At 37.8% G+C, this 20,987-nt stretch overlaps 1 protein-coding gene across 1 annotated transcript; it reads left to right on the top strand.

Moving 5' to 3' along the window:
* Positions 1–756: 756 nt before the first annotated feature.
* On the top strand, positions 757–20,779 carry LOC146462492 (uncharacterized). Its single transcript, XM_085085579.1, has 20 exons — positions 757–1,003; positions 2,624–2,801; positions 4,964–5,148; positions 5,971–6,139; positions 7,278–7,450; positions 8,539–8,885; positions 10,200–10,259; positions 10,878–11,049; positions 12,028–12,156; positions 12,484–12,559; positions 13,846–13,957; positions 14,082–14,134; positions 15,055–15,181; positions 15,894–16,000; positions 16,661–16,763; positions 18,488–18,638; positions 18,730–18,814; positions 19,026–19,092; positions 19,335–19,544; positions 19,931–20,779. The coding sequence occupies exons 1-20, from the start codon at positions 925–927 to the stop codon at positions 20,198–20,200; spliced, it is 2,853 nt and encodes a 950-aa protein (XP_084941705.1). The 5' UTR covers positions 757–924; the 3' UTR covers positions 20,201–20,779.
* Positions 20,780–20,987: the final 208 nt, after the last annotated feature.

The raw sequence follows: 20,987 nt of genomic DNA, 5'->3' as shown, positions 1-20,987 counted from the left end.
TCGAAAAGTGAATATCCTCTTCAACGAAGTGCAAACCGCTCGCAGTTTCGATCTTATGCCGTGAAGACGTACAAAGCATCAACTTTAACGCATTAAATATCTGTAATTATTAAACAGCAGTTGAACTTCTTTAATTCCACTTTAAAGTCTTGCTTTGCTTTTGATTACACACTGTTTACTGTATATTGATGGAAAGCCAGGTGACCTCAATGGTTTTGTTAGCCTTAAAACATGCTAACAGAGAAATTAACTTTGAAATTAACAGGCGTAAAAAAGGGTAGAAAATTCCCAGTTATGAAATCAAATTAAAAAAAAAATACTGAGCTTCTGCAAGTTCCAGATCATTCTTCCGATTTCCTACATAATCTTAATTTATAATTTTTTGTATTTGGCTCAAGCTATATTTATTTACATATTATGTTTATAAGTCCTTTTGGATTATGCTCTGTTGGCAATGTGATCAACGTCTCTTCCTCGTTAATGCCTTAAATAGCTGCTTTAAAACAATATTGAGCCAACCAGAAGATAACACGAAAGCATAGCCAAGATTTTTAAAATACTTTTTAGGCCAGCTACAATTCCTTCTTAAATGTATCGTGATTTGACATTAGTGTCCATGGTGTGTATTCAGCTGAAAACAGGTTCAAAACCTTTTAAGACCGAAACAATGGCATCTTAATTTCAATTGTAAATTCGATTGTTAAACAAAACCCTGTCAGCATTGGGGATGCTATACATTTGCATGGCCCGAAGAAAACATATCGGCTAGCGACAGAGATAAACGCACTTAACAAACGGAAACGTAGCCGAGAGCTATGAGGAACTGAGGAAAAAATGGCCTGATCCTGCTTTGTGTTCCTACGATCGCTAAGCGTGACTTAAAGCTGACATCGTATAGCTAAGAAATTGCGATTGACTTAGAACATGAAATTTTCTCACCATCATCGTTTGACGACAAGCTGTAATTTGCTACTGCATTTCGCGATCTTCGTTGTTGGTGAGTGTCCGGGTTACTCTTAAATTATTTACGTTCTTTACATTCATGCCCAGGCGAAATATTTTCTAAATTTCGCTGGGAGCAGTTTTACATATTACCGTGTTCCCATCTTACCTTTAACATTCAAAATTTAAAAAAAAGTCATTAAATTAATTTCTTTTGGGAGGCTTCATATGAGCCAAAACGTAGTAATTTAAACTGATTTTTTTTTTGTTCGTGTTTTGGAGAAAATTCTTGCCAGTGAATTAGTATTTTCCTCTCCAACTCTAGGGAGTGCTTCCGTGAGTAAATGAACAAAAAGCATCACCTTCAGAAAACACTGATTTAGAAGCAAGGTGCTCATAAATTTTCATTAATTAAAAAGAAGGCCTGTAGAAGAAATGTATTTGGGTTGCAAATAAGAACTGTTCACTAAAGCTGCAAGGCTGGTGGCCTTCACAAAGAACAACACACAAAACCTGTTAGCTGAGGAGTTTGAGACAAATTGTTGCATACAAATAGACCTTCTGTACAAATTCTGACAAGCAAAGTAGTGAAGAACGGAAGTTCTTTTTTTCAATGTCAATTTTCTCCATTCATTAAGAACCTTCGCGTAAGCTCGTGATGGTGAACGACGAAAAAATAAAAGCGATTCGAATGTTATTATTAAATTGTCCTTTTGTCCAATGGAAACCCAGTGAAACAGGCCACAGTGGTAGCTCTATTTTCAAAGGGCAAATCCTAGCTTTAAAAAGTTTTAAAATAGCACGTTCTTTGATTTAATGAGGCTCTTATCATGTTGAGGTAATTAACAACTGGTAACGCCGAATTCGCACTAGGGACGAGAAATCCGTCGAAGTTGTGTTTTCCGTCTGTGACATAAGTTTCCCGTCCTATTATGAAAACGAAACAAATCAGGTTTTTTTTTGGGAATCAAATGGATCCGTCTATTTATCCGCCTGAGTCGGCGAGTTTTAAAAAGCTGCTTTGCCGACTAGGCGAGAAATCCGTCTCTCGCGAATTCGCACCGAGACGGGTTTCCTTGTCGAGTATAGCGAGGAACTACTGGAACTAGAACGAATGCAAAGCACCTTAGGAAAACAAAATGGCGGCGAAGGAGAGAAACAACACAAACACAAATCATGGACTGACAAGCAGTTAAGGCTAATGTTAGAGAACCGAAGCACCGGCAGACAGCTAGTGGTGTAGGCATGCAAAGAGTTTTGTCTCTTAAGAAATTACTTAAACATGGACGCGAGAGATCTTTTTAACTGGGAATTGTCAACTAAATTTTGTTTTCCAGAGCACATTAAGAGGTAATTTGAAATAAACCTCGAGGTATACATTCTTAGGATACACAGCACTTATCCACATCCTTTCTTGCTTTCTGCTTGACCGGTAACCAAACACTTTTCTTCCCAGTACCTTGGTGACAAAAGTCGGTCTCTAGCACGTCCTAATGTGAATTTATATTGGCGAGAGTTTGCATCACCGATTCACACTTGGACGAAAAACTCGTCAGAAAAGTTATCCTCTACTGTGAATGCGGCTTATATGTTGACACTATATCTTTCATGATGCTGTTGGTTGATTAGGAATCCGATTCGTATTAGTAACAGAACCTTAGCTTTTGGTTCTATTCTTTAGGGCTGCAAGTGTGTGACTCTGTAACCTACCGTCCAAGTTCTGACAAATGTACAGGAAATCAACTGCGAGAAAAGTGCGCGGAATCTGGACGACGCGGAGCGCGAATCAATGACTCGGAAAGTCATGACGAGGTTCAAAAAGCCATCAAAGACAACAAAGAATACTGGACTGGACTAAGGTAAAATTGATTGATCCAAAGCTTATTTCGCTCCCTTACTTAAATAAAAGATAAACTCAGACGGTTAGCATCCTTGCACCGAAATCCCTAAACCATCAGAATTGCATACTAAATATATGTTTTTGTCTGACACATTTTTTAAATACGTCGGACACATGCAAACATCTATCTTTCTGTTGACTTTTTGAGTCTCTGATTGTGCAATATTTTGCAGCTGTTCACCTAGTTGAGAGGAAGTTCACGTATTCTTCACATGATACCTAGGCTGTTGTTTACATTAGAGGAAACGTTTTTGTATTCGTAATTTTTTTCCGGATTCATTTACATAATGAGAATTCGGATTCACATGGTGTTTACTTACAGGGTATTTGGATTCCTTACGGTTTACATTGCACTATGAATCTTCCAACAAGTCTGACTACGATTTTTGCGCAGAATAGGAAAAGATTCAGATGTTAAAGTCATTCCGCATAGACCAAGGATTAGTGTAAAACTACTCCTTCATATTTGTTGGCTCACATTTCGTGCGAAGGAGAATGGAGAGGGGAATAAACCTGCCCCCAGTTATTCAAAGGCCGGATAACTTTATCCGCTGGATAAGTCATTATTCAGGGTCTAAAATATACTTCACGTTAAACGTTGTCCAAGGTTTTCACACACTCCCAAACTTAACTGTGGTTAGAGTGTGCATATTATCTTTACACAGATTGAAACGGTCGGATAGTGACTTATCCACAGGATAAAGTTATCCGGCCTTTGAACAACTGGAGCCTGGTGCGTAAAGACGATCACATGCGCGTATATTAGCCCTAACAACAGGCGAATTTATCAGCCACGATAAGAAACAGGCTGAAAATCACTGCTTCGTGAATTCAACTGATTTTTATGTGTAAGAAAATAGGCAAACAATTAGCTATTTCATGGTTGGTAGAAAATATTTGGATTCGTTGAAAAAACCCGTTTACACAGGAAAAATGGTACGGATTCATAAGTTTCCGGATTCGCAGGGAATTTGAGCTCTTTTTATTCCGGATTCATGTTCTGCTTGTAAATACCAAAACGCTTCGGTTTCATCATGAATCTGTATCAAAAATTATTAAGGAAACTGAAGTGGGTCTATCTGATAATCATCAGTGGCTCAAATTAAACAAAAACGCAAAATTCAACCAAATTTTTACATCTTACTTTTTGTCGATTTCTTTATTAATTTTGTTTCCAGTAGAAGTTCCATTATTGGATTTTACTTTTATAAACTTAGGCATTTTCCTTGGCGCTGAGTGTGGGGATGTCGGAACCGGCTTGGCTTCGGGTGGGAAAAATTGGAAGCCTTTGGGACGCCCAGAAACACATTAATAATAATAATAATAATTACATTTGTATAGCGCCAACCTCTATATGAATATATTCGATTGCGCTTCACAATATTGTTGCGCTTCATAATATTGTTAAAAACTATAAGCCCATTACCTAGTCAATTAACCAGTTCAAAGACAAGACATGAACAAAAATCTATTTAAAAGCTAAATTAAAGAAATTAATTTTAATAGCAGTCTTGAAAGTGTCCAATGTCTTTATGTTGCGAATTGTTGATGACTGAAATGCACGATCGCCAATGGTTGGACGAGTCTTAGTGCTAGGTAACTCAAGTAATAAAGACTCGTTCAATTAAGTTAATTGTAGCTACTAACCGTTGCAAGCCGCAAAAACAACATCATTCTAGCTTTCTAATCCGCTGTATATTATGAAAAGCACGGGTTAAAGAGTAGCATTGGAAAAACCGATTGATCGACAGTTGCAGTAAATGAGATGCGGGTCAAGACCCCGAATTAAAACTTCCAGTTGGATGTGTGTTTTCCATTTGCGAGGTAGCCATAAACGATCTAAGCCAAAAGGCCTTGATTTGGCAGAATGTCTAAATGGAACGCACACTTTTTCAGTTTCAGCTCGGATATTCCGTTTCGGAATTTGGAACTACCTTTCTCGTTTTCTCGGGACCTTTTTTCGTTTAGGAAGGCCAGATTACATTTCAATTCCGGATTTTGGGGATAAATGCAGTTATCGATATTTGTTTCTTGTGGATGTGTTCATCTTCTTAAATGGTCAATTAAAAAGTAACTAAAATACGAAATGACCTTCCAATAATGTCTCAAATTTTTTTTTAGCTGGCACCTTAAGCATGGATTTTGCTGGTACCAAAATGAAAACCTTCCCGCAGAAGTGGATAAAAATGTTGTATACCTATGGGATAACACATGGTTTTGTTTTTTGGTCCGTAAGGCCGACCAAACGTTGACAGCAAGAAAATGTGCACGTAATGACATCAGACAACATTACATCTGCGAGGAGAGTAAGTTTAAACAAGTAGTAGTGATATAACCGAACTGCATGATAAATATAAAGCAGAAGGATAGAACTCCTGTAAAACGTTATGTTGAAAGCAAGGGAACTTCTCCTGAAAACCTGTAATGCTGCATCCACAATAATCGAGAAAAATTTGTAAACGAGGCCCTCATATTGAAGTTAAATGTATCGTGGACCATTTGCGATACGAAAACTAAAGGTGGATTAAAATTAACGACTGCGTGGCATAGATGGTGATTGCGACATTTCGACCGCTCAGCTGGTCTTCATCAGGCAATAGTGGCAACTGCTTGTGTATAAGTATAAGTACCGCCGTGGCTGATGGCGCGACTTATATTGATACACAGCAAGTCAACTTTATCACCTGATGAAGACCAGGGACGTTAACGGTGGGCGTAAATGCTATCGTCAGACGTTAAAATACTGAATGTGACTGGGCTGAAGGTCTGGCGTTAGCAGTTACGCCCGACGTTAAATTTTATGCAACTCACTCCAGCTGTATAGCGGTCGAGACCTCTCTATCAATGTCGATCTGTCATTTCAAACCACGATCGCTGACGCCTTTCAAGACAAAACTGAAGGTATTCGTTGAGGCGCACGTCACGTCTGACGGAGAAAGGAGTCAAGGACACTTCACTATTCTATGTCAATTTAAGAAATTGTAGGAACGTGACAGCATCTTCAATTGTTTTTGTTCACAATGAACGATTTCATAACCCGGTTATTTTTGGACGGATAAAAGGGCTTATTGATTAGTATAACCGTTCTGATAAGTGCAAGGTGTTCTTTGCTTTCTTTTATTCTCTAGCATCTCCCAGCGTGGCCTACAAGCCAAGCAGGGATGTATGTTATGGTGAACAACTAAAAAGCAAGTGCACAGATCCCGGACAAAGAGTGGCACGAATTAACAACAAGACTAGTCTAGAGAAAGTAAAAGCAGTTATCGGGAACAACGAGCTATACTGGACTGGACTCAGGTGGGATGGATTGACAATATGCATTAAAAATATTAAGAGATTACGATATGTGCCTCACGTTCTCTTCAGAATAGTCACCATCAAAGACATCTTATATAAGATAAAGGAGCCAAGAGATTTCTTCCCTACAAAGCTTCAGGGCCCCTAGCTAACCCTTATTTTGACTACAGTAAGCTGAAATAACCACAAGAAGCGAGTCTTAGTTTTATCGTTACGAAAGACCAGGTTTCTTTCGTCGTCAAAGCGTTTAAGGACCAAAGCTACTCTCGATAGTCAGAAGTTGCAATGGACTGATATCTTGTAAATTATGCATCATCGAGAACGATGGGATGAATCAGGCAAGGGCTACACATCGCAAACAAAAACAAGGAATACAAAGAACCAGCCGACATTTTTCTACGCGTATCCACGAGCACTTATGCTCAGACAGATCTTCTCACATCTTCGAACATTTGCAGAATTCAGAGTCTTGTCGTGCCTTCTGTTCAACAGATTGTTTGAAAATTTTAGATTCTACAGCTGCTAAATTTAACGTTAAGCCTTGTAGAGAGAGAATGCTTGTAATATGGTAAATGTAAATCTATATACATAACATGGGAAAAACCCGACCTCAATCAGCAGGTCAAACACATTAATTTGACACTTTTCTTACAGGCACCTTGACTTACATTCATTTTGGTCAGGTACAGGTGCATTCTAGCTTCGTTGTAACTGAATCCATGTAACGTAATATTCTGTAAGGTAATGTAACGTATTCATTGTGACTTGCGCGCTATTAAATTCAACACTTGTTTTCATAACCGTTTCGTAAAGATGACGGATGTACCGTCGAAACACGTCTGAGAAATTAAAAAAAGTCATTTTGTTTTTGAAACTGGATGACCGTTCACTACTCTTTAAAAAAAATATCTACTATTTCCTTAAAATTTGGGCCAAAATGTTTTCATCACAAAGAACATCTACTCAATGACTACAAGACTAGCAAAAAGGAAGAAAAGACAACATAAAATAAATGCAACGGAACTGATCACAAAAAATTGAAAAGCTCTTGTGGCTCTAGTTTTTCTCGTTATTTAAATTGCGCGCTATTCAAATGTTATTTTACCTTTGGTTCCATTTATGTTGTACAATTTTTTAGCTGGAGCGCAGACCACAAGTTGTGCTGGGACCAAAATCCTTCGTATCCTGCCAATGTCGACACTGATATCGTTTCTGATAGATGGTTTTGCTTTTGGATTAAGGCCGGCATCTCGAAATTGCAACCGAAGGAATGCAACACTCCTTCAAAATACAAATACATTTGCGAACAAGGTACGTTCAAATAATTTTAATATAAAACAGTGGCTATTGTCCAAAGGTGAGCGCCATATTTAGAAATAATGGCCTGATTTAAGAAGGTTTGATGTTCATCTTGTTACGATTTTGGGACAACAAAAAATTTGAATCAAAGCTGATGGCGGTGGTGCCCAAGATTATCCATAAACCACTCAGATGCTCCACCCAGTGAGCTCCTAGCAACCTTATGGCGAGCTGGGCCATTTAATAGGCACATATATGACACACGTCTTGCGTTCCTCCAGGGTCACCGATGTGCAAAGCGAAACTAATACTTCATAAGTAATTGCATAACAATCCAAATAGGGTATTAAAAGTCGATGCCTAACAAAACAAACCATGGCTGTCACAGGAAAGCAATCGGTCAACCATGACCAAAGCTATCCTCAAAGAGCTCCGATGACAAAAGGAATAGCTAAATGATGATAAAAGTGAACTAAGATTTCAGACCTGAAACAATTGCGTAGCAAACACCCATGAAGCTCAGCTTTGCACACTATCAATTTGCTGATTTCTAATAGAGAAATTAGTGAGCATGATGGGTTTGGGCTAAGATTCTGCTTTTAGGTTTCCATCTTCATTTAATCCTTTGGGGTGTGATACATCCTGATTCACTGAACCAAGAAGACATTTATCAAGCAAGCCTACCCCTCAATTCCGAGGATTGTCGGCCGGGGTCAGCATCAAAATATATCAATAAATGATAAAGTTAAACTGCAGAATTGAAATTTAACTGAGTCCAGGGAATAGTGCTCACTAACAATTGATGCAGGGAGTGTGTTCGGCTGCGCTATTACTCTTGGACAAACGGAGAGACGCTCAGAAGTCGTTAGAGCAGAAGTTGTTAGAGCATGAATACCTACAAGTAACAGAAAAACCTTGCATATGATCAATAAACACAAATAGACGTAATTTCGAACAAATTTTTTACACCAACCCCTGCCATGCTACAACACAGACTTAATATATAACTTTGAAATGTTCACTTCTTTAAATAATAACCAATGAATTAAATACCATCGTATTCATCCTAACAACCATGTTTTCCGATGATTTTCTCATAGATAACCTGACGTCATCAGATTCAAAATTAACAGGAACTAAGACAGTTTCTAAGCATCCAAAATTCACAGCGGAGACTGAACCATCATGGACTGCAACATCAAAATTAATCACAAATGAAGTAATGAAAATAACGGCCGCTACAACACTGCTAACCTCCACGGAGGCAATAGCCACCACAGCAGCACCGAGGACAACAACATCCGTAGGAACAGTGAGGAGCTTTGGATTGATTACACCATCCCCAACGAGCAGTCCATTTGTCAGCGCAGCTCTACCAAGTAGGATACCAACAATAGCGGAGTCCAAAGTAAACGAGACGCAGCAGAAACTAAACGCTTGGAAGAAGGTGACAACTTTTATTTTAGACAGCCACTAGGTATTCTTTGGTCCTGTTTTCAACACAAAAAAAACCTCTTCAGTGGAGATCGTTGATGCCAATTTCAATGCTCACTGGTGGAAGCGTAAATTGCAAGAGGCAGGGACCATACCTAAGTGTACGCGAAGGAAAGGTGTCCACCCTCTAGAGGTGACGATTGCATCCTTTCAAAATGTAATAGTCGCTCTCCTGGTGAAGCTGGTAAAAACATTTCACCTCAAGACGTGATAAGGCGAAACGGCTTGGGCCTAATTTTGGAAAAATCCAACAACCAATCATAACTTGACGAACTTTTTTTAGACGTCTTCCAGCTTGGAATGACATTTAAGTACAACGCAATGCAGTCCTTCCAATGCGCTCCAAAAATACTTCAAATATGGCGTCTTGATCGGTTGTCGGTCTGAATTTCTCACAGCCCTTTCCTCTGTATCAATTGTTTCCACTCCCCTTCTTTCAGTCCCGTTTTCTACATTATATTATCTGACACGAAAACATCGTTTACGTTTTAATCTAGACCCAGGGATAGATTCCGAAAAGCCAACTTTGAACGTCTATAACTTCTTTTAATGTTTGTAACTTTATCTGATAATAATTTGGTGTGAGAGATGAGTGTTCACTGAATTTTATGCAACCATGACAACCAAATTTTGACAGGCAGTTTCTTCCAAAATAAGAAATATTCCTGTTTTTAAAGAACAAAAATTAACTTTCTTGTGGTACTTTTTATTCTTTTAGATCATTTTAGTTTCATTTATTGGTTTTAATTACTTTTCTGTGATTTTGATGGTTTTCTGAAGTTTTGGGGAAACCCAGGAATACAATCCAAGATGACCGCCCGTGGAAATGATGACGTAGTTACGGCGTCATATGACAAGTTGGTCTTATCCTCCCAACATCAGCCATTGGCTGCACTCCCATGCCCCGATCGAGCAGGTGGTCGCTTATTGAACGTTTGACTCATTTCCAATCTTGGTGGAGTTTAACTTTGCTTTAAGGAGACAACCTTGCCAAGTGGTTAGGCCTAGACTTCAAATCCAGCTGGCTTGAGTTGAGTTCAACTCCTCGACTACGCTTGTAAATAGCCAGTTGGTCCACCTACAGTCACTTGGAATTAATTCTTAATTTGTTATCTTCGAGTTGCAATATTTCTTGATAATTGTGCTACGTTCATCATCACTGAGAAAGTCCCTCACTGAAGGAGTAGAATGGCTAAGTATTTAATTTTTACTTTATTGAATTGCCTGAAACCAAACTTCGTTCTTTCCTTATCCTACTTTTTTGTAGCTGCGGCGTTACATTGTAGAAATGAAGGCTCTTAATGTAACAGAGAAAGGTTCTTTGCAGGTAACACAACATGTCTATGCTCTGAAATTTCCTGAACTCGTTTTTTTAACATTCGAAGTGTCAGTTTACATATTATCAATACCGTAGCACTGTTTGCAAATCTTAATTCCTCTGGAGCAGGAGAATCCTATTTTAGTGATGAGGGGAAAGGGTGGAGACTGGGGATGGGGTCTCCCACACAAGCGTGTGGGTCTCAAGATTGCCAGAATTTAAAAATTGAATCAGTCTTTAATAAATAAAAACTATTTTTTTACATCATCAATTTCAATATTCACGTTTTCGAAAAGAGTCGAATTAAGACAACGCATTTCTCTGAGTGAATATTAACTTGACTGGCTGGAACTAAAGAGTCATAAAAAGACAAGAAGACCATGTTTTTCATGACATTTTTTTTTCACGTGAAATATCGCTCTTCTATCCAAACTAGCGAAGTTAAGTTTAAATGAAAATACTCTATCAACAGGAAATTTTAGTTTCAGCTTTGCAAAGGGCAGCTGATATTAATATCATGTTCCAAACCTCCATTTACTTATGTTATTTAGTAATGCTGATACTTTAATTAAGAGAAGTTGATTGAAACCGATTACAGTGCCCACCAACATACTTTTCATGTTGCAGGACGCAGCCAAAGCAACCAGCAAACTTTTCAAAGCGTTGAAACAAGTACAGGTCAAAAAGAACGATATTAATGTTTTGCTAGCTACACAGGAGCTGGAGTTATTCGCGGTTGAATACGGAAAGATTCATTTCGAAGCAAAAGAAAGCAAAGTCATTTCTAAAGAAAACTATGGTGAGAAAAATTGTGAACATTTTAGTTTATGTAAAGACTATCTTCTAGCGATTGACTAAACAGCCCAAACAGCTCTCTTTCAAAATGACCTGACAATTTTTAACATGCTTTCAAAATGGATAGTTCATGAGAAAAATAACAGATTCCATGAAAAAAATATTTCATGTAGACCTATCATGAAGTGAAGGAAGTAAAAAAGTGAGCCTCTTATATTGAAATTATATTATAAATATATTAAATATATTAAAATAATTAGCCTCTTATATTGAAATTTCCCACTCTGGAAACTACGTCGAGACTCGAGTGAGTGACGAGGGAGGGATTATGGGATGGTTTGGGTAGACGAATAGAAATTGCCCCGATCAATAAGTGCATTTTTTGCAGTCAATTAAGTAGAAAATACTCTTTGAGTGAAATTATTTAACAAGAGCTACGCTACGCCAAGAAAATTCCCTTCAAATGCACTTACTTATTGTCGGCGCCATGTCCATCCGTCTTCTCAAACGATCCTACAATCCGTTAACGGACCCAGTCTTCTCACTGTTTCTGGAGTGGGGAATTGCAGGCACGGATGCAGGTCGTTTAGGAGCGATCATCGACAGAGTTGTTCTTGAAAGGTATTTACTTTACAAGTATTAGCCATAACAACTGAATATTTTTTACTTTGGTGTGAAGCCCTCTTACTGCACACAACATGAGGACCGCATTTAGGTAGATAGTTATTTAATTAACCATAAAAAAAACCTTTGTACTGCTGCAATCAACTGTGCCTAAGACGGGACACTATCGATTTGGAAACTGTGAATGTTGTTCTTGAACAAAGGTCGAGTTCACTTTGAATAAAATTAATAAATCAGTTACGGAAAGGACCAACGTAACCACGTGTCCTTAGTTTGTACACAAGTTGTGATCAATGCAAACTATCACAGTAAGCTCTTTGAACATGTCAACAAAAGTCGTTTTCTAATTAATTTGCAGCAATTAAGATCCAGAAAGTACCAGCGGACAATAAGCACGCGGTCGTTTTCTCCATTAATGAGACAGAATACTCAGCTGGGGAAGGATGGGCGAGTATTTCCTTGCCGTCGAAATCGTTTGGAGGCAAAGGTAGGGTCCAACTACAGTAACGAATTAGGAACCAATACAGCCATTGTACTGTTTTTAGTCAATCCACAGTACTGCTTCCTTCTTAATTGGAGTTCGAAGGAGCCAAGCTGTGATACCTTGCTCACTGGCGCAGGTCCCGGGTATTTTTTTTTTTTATGTTTGCGCTTGTCGGAGTGGGAATAACGCTGGAAAGCTTCTTTGTAACTAAAAAGGATAACTGCCACCTTATCACAATAATTTGAGGTTACAATGAATACGTACAATCAATGGATGAGTTCGTAATGTGATGGTCTTCGTGCTGATTTTATTCTTCACGTTTTTCGTTAGACGCTGTTATTGTATGCATTGTTTATCATGACATCAATCGATGGGTCCCGGACAAAGGGCATGTCCATTTGGACGGGTAAGTGTATTGTAATTTTAAGCAAAATCGTATGTTTGGAAACCTCTCCCCTGAATTTTTGCCCCGTTAAAGTAGTTGATAGAAAAATTTTAAGGTTTTTTTTTTGTTTAATATCTGCACGGTTAAATGTAAGTTAATATTGAAAAACTACCAGCGCCGTGGCAGAGTAGGAAGATAAAAGTTTCAAGATGGAATTTGAATATAGAAAATGTTCTTGTAAACTTGTAACATAACAAGACAGTTTAAGCAAACATTACTAAATTAAAATTCTCAGAAACAGAACCAGTCTATAAAAAGATCGAGGTTAATTAAAAAGGTTGAAGCCCAACGTACTTGGGGAAAGAACAGCAAAGGCCAGGTCGAAATGGGAAAGCAAAGAATTTCTAAAACTATTATTCAAATAATATATTTAAACGCCTTAAATCATTAACATTGGCAAGATGCTGCGTCAAGAACTCGCCGGGCCTCCTGGTCGCCACCCGGGGGGAGAGGCTGGGCAGAGACTCCAGACATCTGATCATCGTATCTTTACTTTCCGCGGGCAAATTTTGAAGATTCGTACCGCTTTGGGTACTAAATTTCTACCTCTTTGGGGTGAAAGTGAATTAGACCTACGCCCATAAAACGAGCTTCTGGTAACTTCAAATCCTAGCAGTATGCAGGATGTATGTTACAAGAACCTAGTTTAATGGTGGAGCACCCACGAGTCTCCTGTATCTTAGTGGTAGAGCATCCTAATTAGTAATCGGAAGGTCATAGGTTCGACTCCTGTTAGGAGAACTCGGATTTCCTTTTTCTGAGTATGCTACTGTCACTCACTGAAAAATACCTTTATCAATTTTTAGGGTGTTTCTACATGGGATTCCTCCGGGGGTGGGAGGTGTTGATTATATCCCGAGCACCTATCTGATGAAATGCGAACTGCCGCTACAGTAAATTAAGTTTTAGTTCGTAAATGTAATTTTTTAGATAATCATTGCAACAATCGTATATAATAGATTTGTTTAGTTTATTATTTATTTTACTCTTACACACTTTGAATTGAGAGATAATAGCATTTTCTTGTCACGCTGCAATTCGAACCGAAATAAAGTTGCTACCTACCTATCAACCTGCAATTCACCAATTGTCAATTCTGTCAAAAGTTGTTAAACCGATTTTAACTGGAGTCGAAGTGTGACAAATCATGGAAAAAGAAAGATTTGAATATTTTATACTGTAACACAACTTATTAAGATAACCTGCTGGTTAGTTCTTGTTCTCTTATCTTTTTTTTTTTTTTGCAGTAATAATGTTAAGAACCTCAAGTTGGGAAGCAGGATAATTGCCGGAAGAGTAAACCCTGAACCCGCTGGAATTCTTGAAGAAAATGTTACAGTTTCATTCAGTTACAACAATGTATGTTCAACAAGTATAAACCTTTAAAGTTGCATTTCCATCTCTCTCCTCTAGAAGAAAACACGTTAAAATAAAACGAAAAGGTTATGTGAAAGTTTTTAACTTGCGTGCTTTAAATTTGTAGGAGTCAATGAAGGAAGACACACCTCATTGTCTTTTCTGGGACTTTTCAATCAAGTAATGTATACCAGCTGCAATTTGTCATATTGTTAGGGAACTACTGACGTGACGTTGGCCATGCCATACCATAATACTGTTTTGCTTAACAGGCTCATTTGCTTGTAGATTACGTTTTGAATGACATTTAATCGGATTTTAAGGAAACCTCCACTCTTGAAATAAATTAACGTTAAATTGCTGAAAAAGCAATCCAATTTCGTTGGAAAACATAGAAAAAATTTTGCTGTGGGACAAAACCGCATTTTGACTTTTCAGTTATCCTGAGTGCCGCCATCTTGGATTTTATGACGTAATACGGCTGATCAATTTGTTTCACAAAGAAGAACGTCTGCTAACTTACAGCAGCGGCAAACTGGTGGCGCACGAACATAGGCGATGATCATATTTAATATTTAGCACACTTGAATGGTATTTTTACTTTTCAAACTATAATTTTAATATTTAGACATTATTTGCAACAATTTAATGTCAATTTGTCGTCAGATTGGAGATTCCCTTTAAGACAACCATTATATTTGAAAATGGTAGTGTTTTCCAGCAGAAACCCCCACCATAACTACAAATTAACTATTGATAAATCACTTTGTTCGAAATATCTTACAACAGTGTTTCAACGATGATCTTGATTTTAAAGTCGTAATAAAAGTAAAAGTAATAGTCTTGTGACAAATCATAAAATCAAGGTGGTGGATTTCTAATACTGATGTCATTTGACCATGTTCTGTCTCACATTGAGTCATCGTCGACAATGGACCAAATAACCCAACAAAACAAAGATTTTAAAATACTTTGAAAGTGCCTCGACACAATCAAAACCAAGGTCATTGCTAGGTCGAAGTCGACGTAAATGTCCAAATGAAGATATCTTACTTTAGGAAGCAATAAAGCGGTCAATTTATATTTCCCTAATTTTGCAGGTCTAAATTGAACGGATCTTGGTCGAGCAAAGGATGCTCGTTGGTGAAAATAGTCAATGATGAAATCACCTGCTCCTGTAATCATCTTACTAACTTTGCCGTTCTGATGCAAGTTGGGAAAAACAAGGTCAGTGCTTGGTTTAATACCTCGTGCACTTACACAATTCTTGAAGAGCTCCAGCGCTTTTTATTTAGTCAAAATTTCCGGTTTATCTGGTTTGAAATATAAATGGTGCACGTGGATCAAACGGAAATTTTCCTGAACAAACGGACTAGCTTTGGAGGTACCCCACAAACAGACATAGAGGATATTACATTACAGCGCGGAGATACGAAATTTCTCTTCGAGTGTTGAAAAATATTTCAAGAGTGGGTGCAGCGAACGAGTGAAATATTTTTTAACACGAGATGAGAAATTTCGTATCTCCAAGCGGCCATGTAATGTTATGTTTATTACATAACACCAATGAAATACCAAGTCATTGCAAAAGGCGCAATTCATTATGTAACCATAGCAGCGGTGATCTTTCCACGCGTGAAGATATCATGTTTTTGCGCGAAAGCTCACCTGGTATTTCATTAGTGTTTATATAATATACAGTGATAAGATAGCATTTTGTGTTACGCGTTTCTGATCTACTCGCAAAGGTCGCCAAAGCGTAGGATTATTTTATGAGCAGCAACTCAGTCTAGACAAACTTATTTAGACAATTGGGATCAAGGCACTCATTCTCTGAAAAGATAACTGCTCATGCAATTTGCTGAATTATTATTGGAGTATGCGGGTGACTGATAGAAATTATTAATGTAAGAAAACCTCTTTTCGGTTGTTTTTATAGGAGGTTGCTATAGATCACAGAGTGGCGTTGGAAGTGATCACTTATGTTGGTTGTGCCCTGTCACTCATTGGGGAGGTGCTTACTATAATAACATATTGTGTCCTCATGTGAGTTCAGTATGTGTATATTCCTCTCTTTAGATCAAGAAAGTGTAGCAGTACGCAGCCTTGAAAACAAGCAGTTAACACGAGTGCCTTATTATCCAGGATATTTTTGGTACCCGAATAAATGATCATACCATCAGTTCCATTCTAAGAAGAGCCTCCTTATTCCTACAGTACTCCTTTAATTTAAAAACATTAACATGAGCTGTTGGTGAGTCGTATCCATGACTGGACAACGTCAAGTATTTGCAATATCACTATGAAAAGCCAAAATCAAAAGCAAATTGGTCTTGTCGGTTCACTTGAACTATTGATAAGTTTTCTTTTTTTCTAAGTATGGTGGCTATGATGGAAATGGTTTCCAACTTAAGAAAATTTTTAAATAAATCAATTTTAATCCTTTAAAAACATTTCGCCCCCTGTTGCTGTAGAATCATTTCATATATAAACTAAGTAACAGTTATATATTTAGCCCAGCATTGACTACAGAACGAAGCACAATTCCGGTGACATACACTCGCCATGTGAACAATAAGCGGGTTTTTCGATAAAACATCCGGTCGCACAAAACAAACCGCACGACAGAAAAGTCTTGCTGATTGCCTTAAGCAGTAGGTCCATCGTTGTAACTAACTCTAAGATGCTATTTTTTCTTGCATCCAGGAATTTAAAACAAGAGCAAATTCAAATACGTCTCAACCTTGTAGTTGCTATAGCCATCGCACAAATTGCCTTCCTTTCTGGAATCGATGCCTCTGAAACAAAGGTAGGCCACAGCAATGCTCCATAGTTTAGAAGGTCATGTTATCAAAGAGACACTTTTTGTCCTAGTAAGACTTAAAAGTTCCTGAGGATCAAAAATGTTTAGGCAACGAATATATGACTCAGTCGGCTTACTTGAAGTCAATCAAAATTTTAAGTTTGCTTTAAATGCTCTGTTTGTTATCCAATGAACATCATCTCTGGCGTCTACCGTCTTCCGTCTGCTGTGAATGAATGAATGAACGAACGAACGAACGAGCGAACGAACGAACGAACGAACGAACGAACGAGCGAACGAACGAACGAACGAACGAACGAACGAACGAGCGAGCGAGCGAGCGAACGGACGGACGGACGGACGGACGGACGGACGGACGGACGGACGGACGGACGAACGAACGAACGAACGAATGAATGAATGAATGAATGAATGAATGAACGAACAAACTATATTAATTAACGTGTCAATAAAATATCTAGCAGAGGGTAAGCCCTCAGCTAATAGGGGGCACCTAACTAAGCGTAACTGAGAATCTAAAACTACAAAATATAACAATTATAAAAGACTAAAAATATACATATGACTAAGTCTACTTAAATACATCAAACAGTGACAAAAGATCGAGGGCAAATATCTTTACGGAGAAAATAGTTTTGTAAACAGCAAGTCTAGGGATTGCATAGATGCAATCATCTTTTGAGAGGCTTGACAAATCGCGCTTTCGTATTTGTGATTTAAAGGTATTCACATTGCTTGCAAGTCTCTCCTTACTGGATAAGTTATGCCACAGTTTGGGACCAAGTTATCTTAACGAATGTTTGCCATAAGTAGTAGTGTCAAATCTTGGTTTCGGTGTTTCCTGCCTGGTTTCCGTCTGCCATAAATAAATAAAATAAATTATCTTTGTTTAACGAGGGTGACACTTAACTGTTACGGCTGACAAACCATTAGATTCCAGATCAAATTGGAATTTGGAAATGTTGGTTTTAGAGGAGAGGGGAAAGCCGGAGAACTGGGAGAAAAACCTCTCGGAGCCAAGACGAGAACCGACACAAAAACTCATCACACATATAACGCCAAGTCCGGGAATCGAACCCGAGCCACACTGGTGGGAGGCGAGCATTGGTCACCTCCATCCACCATCCTCCGTCCGTCCGTCCGTCCGCCCGTCCGCCTTCCACAATTTTTCATCGACAATTTTGGATGTCGTTAATATATTAAATATTATTATATTAAGATATTAAGTTCTATGACAAGTACATAAACGTAGTTTTTGAAAGTTACAGTCAACCTACCTCACGCATGACCAGTACTTCCGAGAATGAAATGAACATTCGAATTCCTGTTTGTAATGTCCGGCATTTGAATGGAATCTTAAAGATTTCTCTGGTCATCTTTCCGAAAAAGACGCATTAACTGAAAAAAAAAATCAAAATATTCCGGAAACATCTGTGCTTAATACGCTGTAATGAAAACAAAATAATTAGCTTTATACCGTCAATAAATAAGAGAAATTTCTACAGGACTCTGAAATTGCGCTGGCGATGTTCAAAACTGACATGTAAATTTCAAAAATCCGTTCAAATTTCAAAAATATCGGTCACGCGTGACGTAGATTAACTGTAAAAGTTTAATTCAATACTCTTGCATGACTAGAACTCAACCCCTTGTCGAAATTTGTCAAGTGAACTAGCAGCTAATCAGCTATGTATCGTTGTCTTTCACAGGATGTATGTGTCTTCGTAGCAGCAGTAATCCATTTTTTCTATCTGGTTGGATTTGCCTGGATGTTATTTGAAGGAGTTTATTTGTACCTGATGGTGGTCAAAGTTTTTAATACCGTAATCAGAATGCGGTTATTTTATGCAGTTTCTTGGGGTAAGTGTTATGTCAATTACCGGTTTCCTTCAAATTAAATTACTTTAATTTCCTCTCTCACTCATCCTTAACTCAACTTTTCTCACCAAAGGCCTTCCTGCTGTGATTGTGGCGCTATCGATGGTCATTGCGTCTAATCAAGATGGCGGTCTACACAGTTATGTGCATGGCGACTTGTGAGTAAATTAGGATTATTTCTACAAAACGCGATCGCTTTGGAATTATTCTATTTTCTGAGAGCGTTTCAACGCCTTTTGCTTGTTTCTAAGTAACTATATGCAACACTTTTTAGTTCTGGTATTTGTAACTTGTAAAAGGCCTACCTGAACCTGCATGTTAATGGCCTTATTGTAATAAACATTATCTTGTTCTTTCGGTCTTCTCTAGTTGCTGGGTTTCCTTCACCAATAACCTTGTCTGGACATTTGTTACACCCGTTCTTCTTGTTTGCTTGGTAAGATTTGCTTTCTTTCATTCTGAAACAAAAAGGAACGAGAAAAACGACTTAATTTTTTTTTCTCTCTACCTGCTTAGCAATATTAACCCGTTGGAATATTATGTTTTCCTATTTTGGCCAGAGGATTTTTTTTATTTCCACCAGCCGCTTATCAGTTTCATACCAAAAAAAATGAAACTCTAGACATAGTGTTTCCATCAGAACGTAGTCGACTTAATAACCGCAATTACTATTCTCAGATAAACGCCGTGATCCTTAGTATAGTGGTCCGAGAAATCCTCAAGATGCAAAGCGCTAAGACATCTGAGCTGAAAAGAATAAGACAAGGTGCCAAGGCATGCGTAGTTCTCTTCCCTCTTCTTGGAATGACCTGGGTGTTTGGTATTCTGAGCGTGACGGATGCTGGTCTTGTATTCCAGTACATCTTCACCATTCTCAACTCACTACAGGTACAGTCAGGAACTTTCCTAGATACTATAAGGCTCATACGCCAAGTCAAAAAGTATATTTATCTCCCGGGGGAGGGGTTGGGCTAATTTAACCCCAACCTTTAAGAGAAGAAAAGGTGGAGGGTTATAAAAGAAGGGCGCTTTTATTAAAATAAGGGGCGGGATTGGATCCTACTTATAAATTTAAGCAAAATCTGAATTCACAATATCCCCTTCCAAGATGGCCGCCGTGAAAGGACATTACACTTTGCCAACTAAGAACAAAATTTTCAAGGTCCATGAAAACCTTATTATTCACTAAAAACACCAAAGACAATTAGAGATGTAGATAGAGGTAAAATTTATCAATGCTGCGTAATATATTTTCCACTGTTATTTTCCCTCAGGGCTTTTTCATCTTCATACTCCACGTTCTTAGAAATGGCGACGTACACACAGAATTCGATCGCAAAATTCAAAAGTGGAAAATGTCGAGAAGCATCGCATCTTCCCGCCACCTTCAACACTCAAGCAGCGTGTGGACAAACAAAGTGATAATTAGTGACACATACGAGTTGGACAACAAAAGAAACGAAACCATTTCCAGACCAGGGAGTGGATTCGACAATCCACTTGTTTTGCGCCAGCAGAGAAGCATAACTCCTGTAGACGCTTGATTTTCACGTGATCTAAAGGTTGATGGACCACGTTGTAATGGTTTCATGTTTATAGTAGAGACAAGGGAGGTGGAATGCAAACTAAACGTCCTTTTAGAAATGATCAGGTTATATGTTTGTTTTACATTTTCGAACAGAAATACAACGAATACCTATTCGAGGAAATTTAACTTGAAATTTAGCTAAACTTTATCTGGGTTGTGGTTTCTGTTGAATAATAATAACAATAATAATAATAATAATAATAACTCATTGAACATATCAAGAACTTTTAAAATTATGACTAGATAGTTAAGGAACTCACTTTCATGATTTTTAGGGGTTACTAGTTGCTTAGTTTTATTTAGTTATTTAGTTGTAATTATATATCTTTTAAAGAGTCTACAGAGATTCTGTATTCGTACACATATCAAGAACATATCATGGACTTTTGAAATGATGACGACATTTTTAAGGAACTCACATTCATGATTTTTAGAGATTGTTAGTCACTAAGTTTTATTTATTTATTTAGCCTTTATTATATATTTTGTACAAAGTCTAGAGGGATTCGCTATTCCTACACGTAGTTTGGGCCACGCTTAATCTTATGGCATACATACTTTTTTACAACTGTCATAATAATAATAATAATAATAATAATAATAATAATAATAATAATAATAATAATAATAATAATGATAACAATAATAATAATAATGATAATAATAATAATAATAATAATAATAATAATAATAATAATAATACTTTATTTATATAGCGCAATTTCCAGCGATGTTCAATCGCT

This window comes from Pavona decussata, unplaced genomic scaffold (assembly GCF_977016875.1).
Source record: "Pavona decussata unplaced genomic scaffold, jaPavDecu1.1 SCAFFOLD_187, whole genome shotgun sequence".
Classification (NCBI taxonomy): domain Eukaryota; kingdom Metazoa; phylum Cnidaria; class Anthozoa; order Scleractinia; family Agariciidae; genus Pavona; species Pavona decussata.
This window is presented reverse-complemented; position numbering and strand designations above follow the sequence as displayed.

What these genes read in the sequence shown, in the direction of transcription:
- LOC146462492 (XM_085085579.1), top strand. Translation starts at nt 925, where the DNA reads ATGAAATTTTCTCACCATCATCGTTTGACGACAAGCTGTAATTTGCTA. An exon ending in CAGAGAAAGGTTCTTTGCAG is followed by an intron (nt 10,260 to 10,877) that starts GTAACACAACAT and finishes TTCATGTTGCAG; the next exon opens with GACGCAGCCAAAGCAACCAG. An exon ending in TTTCATTCAGTTACAACAAT is followed by an intron (nt 13,958 to 14,081) that starts GTATGTTCAACA and finishes TTAAATTTGTAG; the next exon opens with GAGTCAATGAAGGAAGACAC.